Here is a 19,325-nt window from a genome sequence, read left to right as displayed (position 1 = left end):
TTTCCTTCAGCCTACATGGCAATCACCAGTGAGTGCCCATCCCTACGTGTTGATTTGCATTATGTAGATTCCCACAAGATGAATTCCCTTCTTAGTTTTATTCTATGGCTTTTGGGAAGCTGTTAGCTTGTGTGTGATGGTGTGGACTGTGCAGACTGTAAGGGCTCTTAAATGTGACTGGTTGGTGGGGCAGCAAGGTGCTACCAAGAGTGGTATGGTATGTCCTTGTACATGTGCAGACACAGTACACCAGAATAGATTCTGCTATTCGCAGTAGTTCAGAGTGACTGTGAATGGTATCTTACCTGAATCTGATGACTATATGCAGTAAAACAAAATAATATAAAATACCATATCCTTAATGGCAAAAAAGAGGAGGCAAATCTGAATATTCTATGTATTCCTTTCTGCAGGGTTTCACTTCTTCTGCACTGTTTGGGAAAAAATTTAGCAGATTGTGTTTCTGCATGTGGTTGAGGTTGTCAGAGTTTTGGTACTTAGAGGTATATTCACACTCAAAACAGTTGTAGAACAGCCTTTTTAGCTTGATCCTTGGAGCAGAACTGCTCTAAGCTAAAACCACCTCAGAGTCCATGTTTGAAAAGTACCGAAGTATCTTTTGTTTCCCAATGAAGAAGTTATTTTGCCAGGTATTTTCTGATTGAGACAGTCTTCTGAGCAAAATTGTAACTAAAATAGTTTGATCTTGCAGATTTGTTCTGTTCATTGTAAATACATTATAAGAGTTTAAGTTCAGAATTTCAGAAACCTGAGAAAAACTTTAGAAAATTGGTTAGCATGACCTAGTTCAGTTTGTTATACTTAATTTCAAATCTGTCCTGTGTTTTTTTTCTTTTGTATTTGTGGTTCACTGACACTGTAAATACCTGTATGATACCATTTTTCTTTTTTTTTCCCTCCACCTGATTTGAGCTGTTGCCAATAAATGGACATTTATGTTTGCCTAAGGAGTAATGTTTATGCCAGTTTTCCTGAAGAATACACTTTTGAATCTAAAATGCTGTGTTTAATCTCTGATTCAAACACTGCCAAAAGAAAGAACAAGTACTAATAGATTCAGTCATACAACAGAGAAGGTAGTTAAATAAGAATGGGTGTGTTTCAGTGGTGCATTTATTTTTCCTTTAAAAAGAGATGTCCCTGAGAGCTTTTCTCCATTCCCCAGACACCCAGTTAAATTTTACCACCTCAGACCCTCTACAGAAGTCAATAATCCTTCAAGCAAAGGATTCAATGCATTAAGTGCTCATAGTATTAGCTGCTGAGAGCTATGAGATGTACAGTAAGTGGTAGTGTGTGTTTCGTGAGGGAAATGAAATGAAGTTCCTCTGCATTCACTGTCTCTCTCCCCACCCAAGACCAGCAGCTCATGTTGCATTAGCTTGAACCTCTGAAGAATTTTTTTTTTTTTGGGGGGTGAGGGGGGAGATGGGGAGAGAAGCCTAGCTATAGTAAAGTATTGACAGAGGAAAGCATTGTAAGCTTGCCAGAAAAGATGCCTTTTTTTGTTAGAGTTGTTCTGCAGTGAGCTTGTATCTAAACAGCTACTTGACAGCAATAGTATCCAAATGCAATATTTTCAGAACACAGGTTGTGTTGTATTTTACTCAAGATGAAGAACATTTTTAAGAGTACGTCTTCATGAAGTTTGAGACACTGTTTCACAGAAAGATGTCTATTTGAGGAAAACGTAGAAATTCAAAATACATGAGGTATTATTGTATAAAGTGAACAATTATACAGAAGATACAGTTCAAGTCAGAAGGTTTTTATTTAACTCTTGCTGAAGTTTTTGTAGAAAAAATACAGAAGCTTTTTAATCTTTTCCACCCCTAGGTACAAGGAAATCCTTGTTCCATGGGAATTCAATCCTAATTTGAACTGTATATAGTTTACACTTCTGTTTTAAATTTAACTCTGCACTGGACATGTCAGCCTGCATCATGTCTGTAGGCAGAATCAATAGAAATTACTTTATTATTCTGTAATTACTTACATTGACCGTTGTGTTTTAAATCACTCGACCATAAAAATGTTTTCCTTGATGTCTCTTTTGGTTAGTGGAAGAATTACGTTGAGATAGCATGTTGATGAATACCCACCATTATTAGAAATATTCTTCAGTCATTAAATAACATAAATTTGGGTATATCTTTAAAATACACACAAGAGACTTAAAACGTTTGAGGATAAAAATGAACATTTATATAGAAGAGTGAAATAAAATGTTACTAATTTGATAGGATACTGAAGGATACTGCCTTGGTGATTTATACTTTTGCAGTGCAATAAAAAATTTAGAATATGTTGGTGGGGGGAAAAAATGAGAAAGACTAAGGCACATTATTGATTTTATTTGTCTGCTGTTCTTCCTTTATAAAAAGATAGAGAATTTCAAAATATCTTTGTTGTAATTTACTTAGATTTGTGTGACTAAGTGTGCCATCTGTAAAAGAAGTAACTTTTTTTTCCTGTATTCTGGTGGCTTTTATTATTTCATTAGTAAAGAGCTGCACAGAATAAGTGCTCAGATACATGCTTTTGGAGGTGGAAGAATGAGTGTTTGCTTGTGTTTCTTTACTTTCAGAAAGTGAAAATAGAGACTATAAAGGTGATATTTTGTGTTGTCTTATGTCTACTGTACTTGCTTAGCCTGTCTCAGTGGCACTTAATTACCTATAAGATCATTCATTGGGAATTGCATAGCAGAATGTTACACCTTTGCTCTCTTTAATCCCATCTTTTTACAGATGTACTTCAGTCACTTTGCAGGCTTTATAAATCTTTCATAAAGTGCTGAGCAGCCTTCAGTAGAAGACTTTGTTATAAAACGCTTACTGATATGTTTGCTTTAAAATGAGTAGTATATTAAAGCTTTCCAACCAAAATTCCTCTGGTAATGTAAAACTGCATTCTTATTTCTATCTTTAATACTATTGCATTTGTACTTGTTTTCACATGTAGCTGCATTTAAAAAGCAAACCACCAAGCGAAAAAGCAAAACACCCTCTCAACAACAGCAAAAAATAAAGGAATACTATTTAAATAAAGAAAAGGTTATGGTATAATTTCACTTGGTTGGTTGTTTTTTTGTTTTTTTCTGTCCTCATACCTTTTTATGCTATATCCTAGGGTTTTGATTTCTTGTCCAGTAAACCTTCTGTAAGTCTTTTTTATTTTTTTTTTTATAAATACTGTAATAGTAGGATAAGCCCAGTGATTTCTTGAGTAGAAGTTGCAATAGAAGGTGCCTTTTGTTATACAGAAAGGCACGCTGTAGGGTAGGAGAAAATCATGATGTTCTTAATATAGGAGGAACATATTCAGAGGAAAGTAATTGTTAGCTTTGCATGCATAAAGCAGTGACTCACTTTGAGGGTGGAAGTAATAAAATGGTCCTTTTAAGACAGGAAGATGTGATAGGGTTTAAGGCATTATACAGTTCAAAATGGGAATGCATCTTTGTCCTTAAGACAGTTTCACATAATTGTTTAAGTTTTCATTTGTTTTAGGGTTTTCAAGAAGTAAAACCTTGGAGTTTCCAAATGTACTGTTTTTCCTTTAGTGTAAACTGTACAAATGTGTGTATGTATGCAGACATGCTTGCTTATTAAGAGCTACATTATATTTATAAAATATTGTTTTGACCTCTCTCAAATTAAGACTAGAGCTTTGGTGGCAACTATTTTATCAGTTCATGTTCTGTGTTAAAAACTTTTTTCCCCTGTTAGACTTGATTAGATCTGTGCATATATGTCACCTTAATGTTTGTCATTTATGAAGGTTGTCCTGAGAACAGGTTATCAGGACAGTTATCTTACCCTTTTAATGACTATTAATTATTGAATGTAGTGTACATATAGTGGGTTTTGAAACAATATTTACTTAAGAACAAATCATGCATTAATTTTGCTAGATTACCTTGGCATGTTTTTGCTCACTCTGCTAGTTCCTTCTGATGCTGTGACTCCCAAGAAATATTATGGGTGTTGGCTTCAGCAACTGTAGTTTAGTGTAGTTGCAGAAAAATCTGTGCTAAGTTATAGAAAATATACAAATTGCTATTGATCCTTCTCTCTCTGAATGACTGCTCAAAACTAGCCATCATTTAATGGAAATGGAAAACAAGATAAAAATGATTATTCAGTTCTGATGTCATTCAAGGTGTTCTCAGTCTGTGCCAGGTGATGTTTCTGAGGCAAAGGGTATGTCCTTAGGCTTTCTCGCACTGCTTATGGTTTTGCAGATAAAGCATGTGCTAGATCTAGCCAGTATATGCTTGAAAACATTACAAGAAAACCTTTGGTTTTACTATTATCCTAATGTTAGTACTAAACTTAGAATGGAATGATAATTAATACAAGCACAGAGTGCTTAATAATTTAATAATAAAGTGATACTCAGTAGCACAACAAATGTACCTGTTGTAGTGAAGTTAACTGCCATATGTTTCCCAAAAACAGAGACCGCAGCTCCCTGCAATGTTTTCACTGGGTTGTGTAACAGCATGGTTTCATGATACTTTCTAATCATGTTCCACTGCAAGTAGGAAATTAGATGTAAACATCCTGGCTTGGAGCAAACGGTTTTTCGGCTGGTTGTTGAATGTTGCATTTTATCCTTGATCTGCTTACAGAAAACAATTTAGCAAATATTGTGCTCCAGGAGTGACAGGTGTAGCTGGGTTTGGGTGACAGGGTTTTGGTAGCATAGGGCTACAGGGGTGGCTTGTGTGAGAAGCTACTAGAAGCTTCCCCCATGTCCAGTGGAGCCAGTGCCAGCCAGCTCCAAGGTGGACCTGCTGCTGGCCAAGGCTGGGCCCGTCAGCAATGGTAGTAGTGCCTGTGGGATCACATAATTAAGAAGGCAGGGTTTGGGGTGGTGGTGGTAAAGGAAACCTGTGCAATTGTAGCCAGAGTGAGGAGTAAGAATATGAGAGTGAAACAGCTCAGCAGACACCCAGGTCAGTGCAGAAATAAACAGAGGAGGTGTTAGGTGCCTGAGCAGAAATTCCCCTGCAGCCCGTGGTGAAGACCATGGGGAGACAGACTGCACCTGCCACCCATGGAGGTCCATGGAGGAGCAGAGATCCACCTGCAGCCAGTGGAGGAGCCTCACACCAGACCAGGTGATGTCTGAAGGAGTCTGTGACCCCATGGGAAACCTATGTTAGAGCAGACTCCTGGCAGGACCTGTGGCACCTTGAAGAGAGGAACCCATGCTGGAATAGGTTTACTGGCAGGACTTGTGGTCCCACAGGTGACCCACACTGAAGCAGTCTGTTCCTGAAGGAACATTGTGGAAGGGACCCAGTTTGTGAAGAAGTGCAGCCTGTGGGAAGGGCTCACATTGGAGATGTTCGTGGAGGAGTGTCTTTCTTGGAAGGGGAAGAGTGTGAGGGGAGTCCTCACACCAGGGAGGCAGGAGTGCAAAGACAGTGTGTGATGAACTGACCGTAACCCCATTCCCTGACCCCGTACACTGTTGCAGGGGGAGAATATAGAGAATTTGAGAGTGAAGTTGAGCCTAGGAAGAAGGGAAGAGTGGGGGGAAGGTGTTAAGATATGGTTTTATTTCTCATTACCTTACTGTAATCCGATTGATAATAAATTCAATTAATTTGTCCCCAAATTGAGTCTGTTTTGCCCATGCCAGTAAGTGGTGAGTGATCTTTCCCTGTCCTTACCTTGACCCATGAGGCTTTCTTTATATTTTCTCCCCTTTGTCTAGCTGAGGAGGGGAGTGACAGAGCAGCTTCGATGGGCACCTGGTGTCCAGCCTGGGTCAACTCAGCATGCTTTTCTAGAAGACTTAAGCATGTGTGGGTTTTCATTTTCATCAGTGCTTTACCTTTTTCCCCATTGTGTACAACTCTGTACATTAAATATTTTAAATAGCTGTATGTAAGACAGAAATGCATGTATTTCTCACACACACCATTCAGTTCACAATTTAAATGTTGCAGCATATTGAACTTTTGTATTTATTTTTTTGCCTCTCACCTTAACTTTGGGGGTAGGGCAGTTGAAGTGGATGCTGCTTTTGGGCATGTAGCACAGAGCTCTAGTATTCTGCAAAGATGTGAGCATGTGCTTTCTGCTTGTAAGTAGTCTTATTTGATTAGGATCAAAGTGACTAGTTAGGTTGCCTAAAGTAAAATGCTGGCTTCTGATCTTCTGTCACCACTTGGCATGTCCAGCTCATGCAGCATGGCTTTGACTTGAGGAGTTACTCTGAAACCAGTAATCACCATGCATTCAGCAGACTGTCTACAGCCAAAAAGATTCAGAACACTTGCTTTTATTTGCAGTGTATTTCATCAGTTATTGTGGAATCCCCCACCTCTTCTATTGCCTGTGCAGTAACAAAACATAAATCCTTGCTGTTCATTTAAAACACTAAATGCAGTCATTATATTAGACATAGCTTGATTTAATTCTTTAGCATACTAACTGGATTTGCTTTGATGTAAGGTTGTTTAAAATTGTCAATGCATTGATAAAAAATAAGTGCTTTATTAATGACATGGAGATATTTGCAGGGTGCTATGAAAAACTGAACATATTTGGCTGGGTGCAAGACTGTTAATATACAGCTATCTATGGAGTTAATATTTATTTGGGATTGAAATAGTTACTGCTTTATAAAATGTAAAACTCAAAATATGACATCTTTGTAAGTGATCATTAAATGTGTGAATCTTAGATGATCTGTGCATGTATCTTATCATATGTAGGATTTCAACTTGGAAATAAACATGGACTGCTTTAATTATGAGAGATTGTACTTTTAAAAGTAATCATTGACACATTGCAAAAACTGTGGTGGTTCATTTTCTATGCATTCTACCTATGGAATGTGTACTTTTTTGTAGAATGGACCAAATAAAAAAAAAAGCCACAGTGACCTGAATATTGGTATATATGGTTCAGTTTTGTGATAATTCAAATTTACAGATTGCAAAATGAAGTAGCAAAGGCAAAAGATACTATAATGCACTCCCTAATGCTGTATTTTTTCTTCTTGTGTGTCATCAACAGTGGTGAACATAACTAGTTTTTTCTGGAGGCAGGATCCATGGCTGTATGCATTACAGTATTGCTTTTGTTAATTGCCCTTTCTTTGTTGATGAAGATCAACTCTAGCTCTGGGCTTACTGAAGCTTTTTAGGATTATTAGTGTCTGGTTTCTGGTTTTAGCCCTTCTTTCAGGTAAAATACTAAGAAAGAATGGTTCAAAATGTAACCATATTGCTATCACTGATGCAGTCATGTTATGATAAGGAAGAAATCCTTTTCAGGAATATCAGAATAGGAAATGCCAGTCAGTCTGAATAAGACTAAGGTTTTCAGTTGTCTGTACTTTTCACCACAAATCCTATAGCCAAGGTTCTTTCAGGGCATGCTCCATATAGCAGGCTTAAATCAGGCAACAGCAGTAAAATCATTCAGTATCTTTGGCTGTATGGAGCTAATTATTTTCTCAAGCATGCTCTCTCGTGACTTGGAGATGACTTTTTTCATAACATTTTATACTGATCAGGTTATTATATCTTAGTGCTGAAAGAGTTCTTATTTCCCTTTCCATGCAGAGAGAATGGTAATAGCACCAAGGTAGCATTTGTAATTGACATGGATTGACACACTGTGTATGACATTCTTCATGCCAACACAATTCCTTAGAGATGAGAGTACCTTGTCTGAGTTAAAACAAACAAATGAGCAAAGATTTTTTTATTATTATTAGTGAAGAATTTATTGTACATACTTTTATTAACTAGCAGTGGGATGCAGACTCCTTGAGAACAGGAGTAATTTGCCCCTGAAATAGAATATAAGTATTTCTTCACTCACCAAATATTTTCCTTTATCAAAGTTCAGTTTCTGCAGTCTGGCAATGTTTACAGTTCTTAAAGATTTTCATGGGAGCTGTGTGCATAAAGCAATAGTGAAAATATGCTTCACAAGTCTTGGTGGATGATTGTTAAATGATCAAATATACTGTCTCAATTCATTCTTCAGCACTGCATATGTGCAGACTCATTTCAGGACTGTAGGTCTTTGCAATTGTATCAGTTTTCCCACGTTTCCTATTTGCTGTCATATTATTTGGCTGAAAGTATAATGAATAGCTCAGTGACTTGAATTTTACTTGTCTCTAATGTACTTTGTCTACTTGAGAAGCAAAAGAGTTAACCAAATCCAGTGCAGTGCTTGATTCTTTTAAAGCATGGACTTTATTCTCTGTTAATTCCCATTCTGCAGGAAACCATTGATATTGGAAGTAGTATAGTAGTCATATGCATTTTAATTCTATCCAAACCCTGTAGCACTGAAGAGTTTTTGCATATTGCTTCACTAGTGTTGGTGGCATTTTGCTGACCTCTGCATGAGTAGAAAAAACTGCTAAACTCAAAATTTTTATGCTGCCTTTTTCCAGCCCCAGTGGCTTTAGTACACTTGGTCCTGGCAGAGAGTAAAGTCTGACATACATGATTTGAATTAATTTTGCTGTGTATCTATCTCAAATTGTAATGATGCTTTTTCTGCTCCACCTATAGCTTCCTGCAGATTTCACAAAGCTGCACCTTACTGACAGTCTCCACCCACAGGTGACCCACGTTTCATCTAGTCACTCAGGATGTAGCATCACTAGTGATTCAGGAAGCAGCAGCCTTTCTGATATCTACCAGGTAAGACTGGAATGGATGCTGATGGGTGGTGCAGTTGCTAACAGTTTTACTGTTAATAGCCCATGCTATTGCTTATTGTCAGTCTTTGTCTGAAGAAGTATGCAATAGACTTCAAAAAACTAGCTTTTGTTTAAACTGTAATAATTTCAGAGTTTTATCCATCATGTATCAAATCTGATGTTTGAAAACTGGGCAAGTAATCTGCAGCACAGCACATGACATGTCACTGTAGCTTGTCAGGATCTAAGTCAGCCATGTAGAGGTTTAGTGTTTCACAACATTTCAGGATTGTGCTTTGTAATTTGTGATTTGAGGGGGGGAAGTCTTTCTGAACTTCACCATAGAGAGCCAGTGTGGCCTACCCATCAGGTGTCCATGGTGGGATCTAGAAGGTAAAGGGGTTCTGTTCCTGACACCAGCACTTCACCTCCTCTTTCTATCTGTCTAATTGGCCAGATGTTTAACAACTGGTGTGATTTTTCTTTTCGATGCTGTATTTTGCAGTTCTTTGACATGTTTGTTTCATAATGTAGAACCTATTCAGTGATGGGGAATAAATAAATAAATACACAGTGAGCAGCCTGTGCTGGCCTGACTTGAGAGGCTTATTTCAGTTTCCCCACCCTGTAGAGATGTGATGCCAACTTCTAGGCAGTTTTCTCTCTCCTGGTCTTTCTCAGAAAGATGAAGAGGTTTAATTTGTGACACTTTCTTACACTGTTACCTTTCTGGGGGGGCTTCTCCTTGTAGAGCTCTGTGCTCTTCGTTTGGAGCACTTTGGGTTTGGGGAGACTTACTGTGAAATTGAGCCAGAATGTAAATATAAATTGGGAAAAAATCTAAAACAAAGTGAGGAAGTCGTCATTTTTCACTTGATGTTTACTGTTCTTGCAGTGTTGGAGAAGGATCCATCTGGATAGGAAAGTATACCAGTTTGCTATTCTGAAAAGAAGGAATCAAATCCAATTAAAATATATTTCTATCAAAACAATCATAAATTAATGAGAACACTTCCACATGAAGTACTGTTTACTAGAAGAGTAATGATGTTTATTTGAGATACTTCTAAAATGGCAAATGTAGTCATTTAAACAATGGGAAAAGCATTTATACAAATAGATACAGGTTCAGTTGTGATCGTAGTTGTAGCATGTAGTCTGCTTCAGGTGAATAAATTTCTAGGCTTTCTTTATGTGGAAGAAGATAGGCTGTAGGTCCCAGTTCAATTTAGACAGTAATTGCAATAATACAAAGCTTTATTTTTGCAAAAAATGTCAAATTAACACTTCAGGCATAACGTATGTCAGTCAAGTATGTTTGTCAGAATTTCTTCTGAAGACAGGATTTAGACTTATACTGAGAGTGAAGATGTAAAATCAGCTTTGTCCTTCCAGTCTGCTATAGGTTTTCCTACCTTTCATTACAAAGATTTTCACTGTAACATAAAAATAACAAGTGCCACTAGAGACACAGTTGTAGGTGGCATATAGTTAGTTATAAAGTTACTCTTTGGAGAAGTTGGAAGTAAATTTTTTGCAAATACTTTCTGCAAAACTTTTGTAACTGTGAAAAGGATCATTGAATTTCTGTGCAATTAAAAATATCCAAACAACACTGCAAACAAGTACAGAAACATAAGAGAAATATATTTTTATGTAGTCGCCAACCTGGTCTATGAATCTTATGATAACTTTCATTTGCAATAATGAAATCAAGAGTGGTTGGTGTTTGGAGAGAGGTAATGATTTGTTGAACTAGTTATATAGAGAAATTTACTTCTTAAATACTATTTTAAATTTAATTTGCAACCATACTCCATTCATGGTGATCTTAAAAGTATTATCTAGTTTCTTCAGTTAATACCTCATTTAAAGGTGTCTTAGCAAAGAACTGTATAACTGTACAATGTCAGAGTTAATTGTTAAAATAACCTATGTCCTATGTCCACCTATATCAACATGAAGAAATAGAAGCATGTATTGTGGCATGTAACCCCATGTTTTTGTCTTAATACACATACTTGAAGAAACATTTATAAAAACAATTTTAAGTTTAGGTGTGGAAATGGATAAGGTTCTTAAATTCTTGAATGTAACTTAATGATACCAAGTATTGTTTGACTTGATTTCTCAGATTGTGGTAAATCATTAATTTCTGGCCTCAATTTCAGTCATAAAGGAATGTAATGTAGAAATGTTAAACTAGGTTAAAATACTGCAAAATAAAAAAGTCTTTGGGAAAGCTCATGATCATTGTTCCTCTGATTCTTGTGTTCTGTATATAACAGCATTTTTCTGTTCAGTGGGGAAGACTTCTGTTCATTATGGCTAAGTAGAAAGCAATGATTTAGAATGATTACGATCTTGTCTTGAAAATAGCTAAATAAAATAAATGTGGGGGTTCTAAAATTATACTGTTATTTAGATCTTTATTGTTGAAATCTGAGGTAATGATAGGTCTTGTTTTGCATCCAAGCAAATGTTAGTTCTTTAGCCTTAAGAGCAGCTGCTTGCAGTGAAAATACGTTCATGGCCTTTTAAGATTTTTTTGAATAAATCATGAAGCTGAATCTTCAGATGCTTTCAACATTGAGCTGAGAATATTTCCTTTTAAATATTAATGCTGTATCTAAATTTGTTTGTCAAATGTTGCGCATGAAAGAACTTTTAGGATGAGAAGTACTTACCAAAATAAAATAAACATTTGTGTTTGCCCCACCCAAAACAAAATCCCTCAGAAACATTTCAGGTGCCAGTAAGGTCCTTAAATATTGTGACTTTTATTTTAGGAACTAAGTTCATCCAGTGACAAACTCTGTAGGATTGAGAGGAAGAGGATGCTGAATGTTAGTAGATTGTGTGCTGGCTTGTATTTGCCAAGAACAATACTTTGCTTCTGTCTTATATTGACTTGGCAAAACAAATAATTCGCTGCTGCTTCTCATGTGTGGCTGTTTGCTCTTCATTCACAGGTATAGTTAATGCTTCCTATATGAAAACATATACCTGTTCCTTTATGCTCTTAAAGGCATCCTATATCTGTCATATGTGTTATCAGACGATGATCCTGGTTTGAGACCAAGGAGGTTTAAGCATATGAACGTGTGTTACGCCCCGTCCCTGTTTTGGGAAGGCGTCGTTGTGTTGGCTCAGCTCTTTCCTTTGCCAGCCTTTCTTTGCCTTATCCTGTCCTCAGACTGGTGACTTCCTGCCACCCCTACGTGCCCTCTGGTGTCTGCCCAGATACCCCTGGCAGCACAGGAAAACAGGAATATCCTTTCTGAGACCCTCCCAGGATGTGTGTATTGCTTGGAAATTTTCAAGTTGTCAACTTTGTTTTCTTATGAGTCTGTACAGTAGCTCGTAGAGGAAAGGTCCACCCTCCAGAAAGTGTTCCTGAGGGAGCCCAAACTTTATCTCTCAAACCAGAGAGCCCATGCAGCCTGCCCCTAAGTCACTCTAGGCAAAAATAAAGAGGTTTTACCTTGAGATGAAGTCAGTTTTTCTGACTGTCAGCCTCTAAAGTGCAGGGCACTGGGTAATGCAAGGACAGCTGGAGTGGCTCAGGTAAACTATTTTGTGTGAACTGCCCCCCAACACCCCACTCAGGTCCACTTAATCTAGTCTGTGGTTCATATCCTAGGAGTAACTTCCAGAGTCCTTGTTCTGTGTGCCTGTGGTCTGGGCAAACATTGCTGTGTTCTGAGAAAGTGGCAGTTAGCTGGCAATAGGGGAGAATGCTGTTCCTGGTGTGTATTGTCTGGATTGTTAACACTTTTCCACCTTTAGGGGGGAAAACTGCTCAGACTGACTTCTGTAACAGATATAGGCTGCTGTGTTGTCAATTTTGTGGTAGCTAATGAAAGAATATGGCAAACTCTGTAAAAATCTTGGACTGAAGGAGTTTTTAAGGTGTTTCTTCAGTACTCATGTCAGCAGAGTATGAAAAAATTATTTTACTACTTTAGATTCCTGTGTGGTTTTTGAACATGTAATAATTATAGTTAACTGTAGTACATACAAGAAGTATTTAATAAACAAATACATATTATAATTACATGGATTGAATTTCATATTAATTTCTTGATATTGTAAACTTATACTCAGTCATCTGAAAGCTAATGTAAACCAAAACCCCAGCCATGATTTCTCTCTGTGAAGAAGCTGGATCCAATGTGTCTACAGCAGGAGAGAATATTTCAAGCTAATGGGACTTTGGCAAGTGATTTCAAGACAGTGTTCTTGGTGTTTTATACCTGTATCAGCTTAAAAATTAGAAAATAAGAAATGAATGATTTTGCTAATAAACTTTCTTAATTTCTTTTTTTTTTTAGTTTATTTTTTAGCCCTTAAACTACAATAGTTGAAAAGTAAGGTAGAGGTGGGTTTTTTGAGCTGAGCCTTGTCCTTTCTTTGTTAGCTTCATGGACTTGGAGGACTGCACTAGACATTTCTGGCTTGCACGACAAGTTTATTCTATTTTTGTGGGGTTTTTGTTAGTTTATTTTGTTTGTCTGTTTGTCCCTGGTGTTTCTCTTGCATGGTTGGAGATTTTGGATTGTTGATTTAGGCCACAACATTAGTCATGAAGGGAATTTATTCTTCAAAATTATGAGCTTTTTTTTCCTTAATGTTTCTTGAAGAAAGTAGTTAAGATAAATTTTTTAAAAGTAAAAGTCAAAATAGTCTGTTTAAAATACTAAGAAATCAGTAGTTAGTGTGGCTACTTTTCTCTTCGTATTATGATCAGCTGGATGCTTTTCCCCAAGCCAGTATAGAAAAGAAAGCCATTAAGGCCACATAAAACAGAGTCTGTCACCTTGTAAGCAGTTCTCCAAGTCTTCCCACTCTCTTTCCCATAGTAAAGGTGGTGTTTGTGCAGGTGAGTGTGATGAAGCAGTGTTTGCACTGGAATGAGAGTTAATTGATAGTGTAAAGCTATAGATCCCCCTTGACCTCTTCTGATCTCTTTTCTCAAGAAACCCAAGAACTAGTTGGAGAAAGAAATGTGACAGTAAATGAAGCAATTTTTAGCCACTCATGTAGTCCATCACCTCTCATTATGTCCATCTTCATGATGCCTCTAAGAAATGAAAGTTCAGTAGAACTGGGATTAATCAGTTTTTTTCTCATGTCAGTCTAAAGGGACCAGCAGGATCTTCCATTTCCTTTTTTTTTTTTTTTTTAAAATCTCCTTCTCCCCAGTCAGTCAAGGAACCAATGGCTGAGAACTGAAGCAAGGTTTCTTTACTTTACATCTTTTCCTAGTTATTTCGTTGTGTTGGTTTAACTAGCTGTTATCAGTCAAATCTGGAAGTGTGTTTGGACTTCAGGATCCTTAGCAGTTGGAGCAACCATTTCTTTATTGGTTGCAGTATTAGCCTTTATAGACACTGCTTAAAATAGAGCAGGTTCTCCTTAGGAATCAGATGTGAACTAACCCTTCACCTCCGGCTTGCAATCATCTGTCTTAGTGTCTTGAATTTCTTGTTGGTGATGTGACAAATGAAATATTAGGCTGTCACTATTACGAGATTCCTTCAAAGCTTCAAAAATTTTCTTCGCAGTTGGAAAGATGACATGAGAAATCTGCTGTCACAGTTGGTAGTCAGACTTTGGAGAGACATTGTTTTGTACTTCAAGCTGCAACCAGCATTTCTCTTGTGTGTAATCTCTTGAGAATTATTTAAGTGCAGCTAATTTCTCTTATTACCCAAGAAACAAAGAACAACAGGCACCCAGGAAAGCATTGAATTCTGAGGTGTATTTCATCCTTGATTACACACCCTGAGATGCTCTAAGCCTCATGGTTGATTATAGTACAAATTCTGTTGGGTATTCACCTTATGTTCTGGTTTTTGGCTGCTGAGGTTTGTAAGGAAGCTCCTATGCTAACTGAGGTTTCCCCTCAGATGCAAGGCTTATTACTTCATAACTAAGGGTTCCTGTGCAGGCATCCTTGATATTTCTCACACATGAGGGAATACAAAGTACTCAGAGTAGGTAGGTTATGAAGTTTAACATCTCAGGTAGAGGACTTTGAGTACTTAGTGTCATATGTGATACTACTAAGCCTGAAAAAGGTATTTGCAGTGGTTTTGTAGATCTGCTGGTGCATGCTTTTACTGTGGAGACAGATCCTTAATAGTCTAACAAGATTGACACAAAATTGTTCACATGTGTAGACAGAAGGAATCTGTGTGGGATCAGGGTTGGGTTTTTTTTGTTTGTTTGTTTTTCTGTTGTTTGTTTGGGTTTTTTTGTTTGTTCGTTTGTTTTTTTTTTACTGCTGATACATATTGCCTGTGTGGAAAGGTTACATTTGTGTGTTATCATAACATTTTCAGAGAGTTAAAAGTAAAGGTGTCCTAAGTTGATAAACTTTCATATTACTTATGGGCTGTTGTATTCAGTTCTGAGCTTCTTTGTTGCAATGGTTTGTATTTTTTGATAACTAGTTAGTTAGAAATAGTTGCTTTTCATTCAGGTTTCTACCAATAACTTTAGTTGTCAAAAAAAAGCAGCTCTGTAAAAAGTGATTATCTTTGGGAAATGCTTGTAGCCTTAAGTAGTATTTTCAAAGTATTTTCTGAGTACAAAGTTACATTTAATTTAGTGCGAGAGTTTGTTTTCAATAGCATTAACTTTTCTTAATAATACAGCTTCAACTTTTGTCCAGTTTTGTTTTCTTGCTTTAAGACAGTGAAATAACTTGTCTTTTAAGAATCAGATTTTGTACAATATATGGATGTTTCTCATGTATGTTAGCATTGTGTGACTAAATTGAGATCTGCATTCATTTTACTGACATGCTTTTCAGAGAGCTTAATCTGGGCAAGTAGGAGGGGCACTTGTTAATAATGGGAAGGTTTGCAAAATTGACTGTGAATCAGTCCCACAGTCACTGAAATTGTCACTGTTGGAGACTTCAGATTCTGACAGATTGGTGTCATAAGCTGTGTGTCTACTGACTCATCGCCACTAATTTTTCCACCAGTCGCTCTTGATGAAGGCTATTTTGAAAGAATAGTTACATCAACTGTTTCAAATATATCATAGGGAACACGGATGTTAAACACAGTAATGCTGCTAATGAAAATACTGCTATCTGTGCTATCATTTTTGTGATTTGTTTGTATGCCAGTAGTCTTTCCTTATCCTGCTTAAAAAGTGGTCAGTGTGTTTTCTTTACAATTAAAAGCAAACCCAAAAAAGCCACAACCCCCCCAAACAATGAAAACCCAAACCCACCAAGTGAGAATAATTTGAATATTGTGTAGATGCTGTTACCATGCCTTTTATATTAGCGTGGCCCTGTTACAAAGCTTGTGTTGTGCTGTAGGACAGAAGTATTTAAGACTGTTACTAGCTGCCTTGATCCATCTCCAGCCATATGCTGCCATTTATAGGGTGGCTGTGTATAGTGGCATTAAAGTAACAGATGTCAGCCACAGCTAGTGAGGCAGGAATAGAGAAGATGATTCTACAAAATTACCAACATAATTTGTCTTACCTTCTCTGTGCTTGGAGAGTGACCTAGTTTCGTGTGGGATTTTTTTGCCAGTGTGAGAGACAGATCGATAAAACAAGCTTTAGTAGCTGTGTTTGCCCCATGCAGTACTTTTAAAGTAGGCATGTGTGCCTTCAGAGCCATAGAAACAAACCATCCCTGTAAGGCCTGTGAAACTGGATTTCTCAAACCGTGGTTTAATACTTGCTCATTAGGAGCTTGCATTTACTTAAAAATTGTCGTAGCTGAGCCCCAGCAGCTGCCATAGTATTAAATCAGGTTCTGAGAAAAAAAGCAGCTTTGTTTGCCATGACAGGCAAATGTTTGTGGGACTAAAGTGTTTAGTCTTCAAACTGAATCATTGAAATTTACCTTTAGGTGTAATACTAATGACCTTAGGCTATATCTGGACTATGCTTCCATTCATTTTAATGCAATTTAAAGGACACAGACTTTGGCAGATATTCTCTATGGTCCATCTGTAGTGTTTAAGCAGTGACTTAACATATTTTCTGCATCTGTAAATTCTTAGGCAGATTATCAGCAAATGAAAGCCATATTTAACTATGTTCAACTGGAATTGTAAAAGAAAAATACAATCCTAGATTACTGGGAGATAGCAAAACTCCTGTAGCATTTTAATGCTGTACTCATTTCCCCAAACTGCCTGTTTAAAATTACATTGCATTCTTAAGTGTCCGTAAATGTAAAATTGGGACAGGAAAAGAAACTGTTAAATAAACTGTTTATTGAAAAAAATTATATTCATCTGATATTTCGAGAAATTGTTGCTTGAAATATACCAGACTTCAATCCCCTCAAGAAGTACTGATTAAATAATGTGTGTTGAATCCTTTTTACGTGGGCTGATTGAAACAAATGTTAAAAGCCCTCTTTAAACAGTGGGTTTGGGTTGATTAATTGTTACTTGTTTTAAAAAGATAACTAAAGAAAAAAAGTAATAGAAAAAATGAGTGAATTTGAATGATCTGTTAGATAGCAGAAGTAATTTCTGTACATTTAACTAGAAAACTCTAACAGTGAAGTACATTTTTGAATGTTTGAATTTATTTTTTTTAATTGTTTATTCATGAATTAGGCTACAGAAAGTGAGGCTGGTGATATGGATCTCAGTGGGTTGCCAGAGACAGCAGTGGATTCTGAGGATGATGATGATGAAGAAGACATTGAAAGGGCATCAGATCCTTTGATGAGTAGGGATATTGTTCGAGACTGCTTGGAGAAAGACCCAATAGACAGGACAGATGATGACATTGGTAAGTATTGCAACGTAGTAAAATCCTGTCAAATATGTTTTCTTTCACTCCCCCAAAAAATACTTTGCGGCTTGATGTTTTATTTTAATCATTGGCATTTGTAGTTGGTATGTTTAGTGTTTATTCTGTAAGGTGATTACTAAGTGCCATAAATTCAGCCAGTGAAGTACTGCCAGAGAAGAGGAAAACACACATAGTAAGGGTGAAGCCTATTACTTGCTGGCCTTTTTCGTCTCAAGCTTCAGCTTCTAATTGATATCAGAACAGATTCATGAGGTAAACCTCATTGCAAACTGGAAAACAATTAGACAGAACCTTGGCAAAGTCAGCCTTAACATCAACACTGGTTGCTTGTCACAGTATATATTTTAATTTTAAGTTGTGATGTGGTGACTGGACATTTGTTAAGACCTTAATGGAAATGTGCATCTAATCAAGCTAATTTGCTATGTTACTGTACAAGTAAATACATTGAAAGCAAAGCAGAACTAGAATTCAGATTCTAATCTAATCTGTTTCACTGGGTGAGTTTTATTTGTGTGACTAAATGATAATTATCAGATGGTTAAGGGTCTAGAGCATCTCATATATGAGGAAGGTCCAAGAGACATGTTCAGCCTAGAGAAGACTGAGGGGGATCTCATTCATGTATACAAATACCTGGAGCAAGGGTGTAAAGATGACAGATGCAGACTCTTAGTGGTGCCCAGTGAGAGGACAAGAGGCAGAGTGCACAAACTGGAACACAGGAGTCTCCATCTGAACACAAGTAAATGCCTTTTTGTTTTTTTACTGTTTGAGCACTGAAAGAGGTTGCTCAGAGAGGTGATAGTCCTTCTTCTTGAAAATATTCAAAAGACAGTTTGGATACATTCCTGGGCAACTGGCTGTAGGTGGCTCTGCTTGAGCAAGCAGGTTTGACCAGATGACATCCAGATGTCCCTTCTAATCGCAACCTTTCTGTGATTCAAAATAAATACAAATTTAGGAAAAAGATGGGGTCCTATTGACCACTTTCAGTAGGTATTTTAGATCAAAGTGGATGCAAAAATGTTTTTAGGGCATATAGTCACTCAGCAGGATTGCTAAGTAAAATTGAGGTCTGTAGTTGTTAAAATACAGGAGAAGTTTGCTGTTGAGTACTTCTGCAACTCAAGTGCATGCAGAAGACAGAGCAGTGGTGGTCACCTTTAAGACAGTAATCCTGCCTGGTCCTTCTGAGGAGGATTTTGTGAATCCATCAGACAATGATCAAGTACAATTTACTATTAAGTCTAGCCTAGGAGGGGATGGCTTTACCAAAGAACTTGCTCAGTTTTCTGAAATTTGTCTTGCTGTGTTTTATATAGGCCTAACATAGTCTTAAGGGAGTTACTGCCCTGGCTGGAGTATTACAAGTATCATTGGTTGTATTCAGAGCTCTTGGTTACATTACAATCCTTCCATTATGCTGACTTTTACTTTGCAGGGTTTCTATTGATGATATGACCAACCAGTCTGTGTCTACAAAATACCCAGTAATTAAAACAGGCCACTGTACATGATTTATTAGTATACAGAAACGATTGTGCAGCATTTTAGCTTAAGCAGCCTCGGGCATCTTGATGAAGAACTGTCTTTACTGTGCTTTGTTTTGACATGCACGACTCAGTGGGCTTTTTCTCCTTCAGAACAACTACTGGAATTCATGCATCAATTGCCTGCTTTTGCCAACATGACAATGTCAGTGAGGAGAGAGCTCTGTGCTGTAATGGTGTTTGCAGTTGTGGAGAGAGCAGGAACTATTGTACTAAATGATGGGGAAGAGGTCAGTAAAAGTTGCTTTT

At 37.2% G+C, this 19,325-nt stretch overlaps 1 protein-coding gene across 1 annotated transcript in view; it reads left to right on the top strand.

The window, feature by feature from the left end:
* The window catches only part of RAPGEF2 (Rap guanine nucleotide exchange factor (GEF) 2), a 70,658-nt gene that overhangs the window by 15,230 nt on the left and 36,103 nt on the right, over window positions 1–19,325 (top strand). The window contains exons 2-4 of the mRNA XM_009080422.1: window positions 8,582–8,713; window positions 17,322–17,499; window positions 19,170–19,306. Coding sequence (XP_009078670.1) covers window positions 8,582–8,713; window positions 17,322–17,499; window positions 19,170–19,306 — 447 coding nt within the window. The remainder of the gene's footprint in view (window positions 1–8,581; window positions 8,714–17,321; window positions 17,500–19,169; window positions 19,307–19,325) is intronic.

The sequence above is a fragment of the Acanthisitta chloris genome, unplaced genomic scaffold, assembly GCF_000695815.1.
Source record: "Acanthisitta chloris isolate BGI_N310 unplaced genomic scaffold, ASM69581v1 scaffold31738, whole genome shotgun sequence".
Lineage (NCBI taxonomy): Eukaryota > Metazoa > Chordata > Aves > Passeriformes > Acanthisittidae > Acanthisitta > Acanthisitta chloris.
Note: the sequence above shows the minus strand (reverse complement) of the source record. Positions and strands in the feature narration are given on the sequence as shown.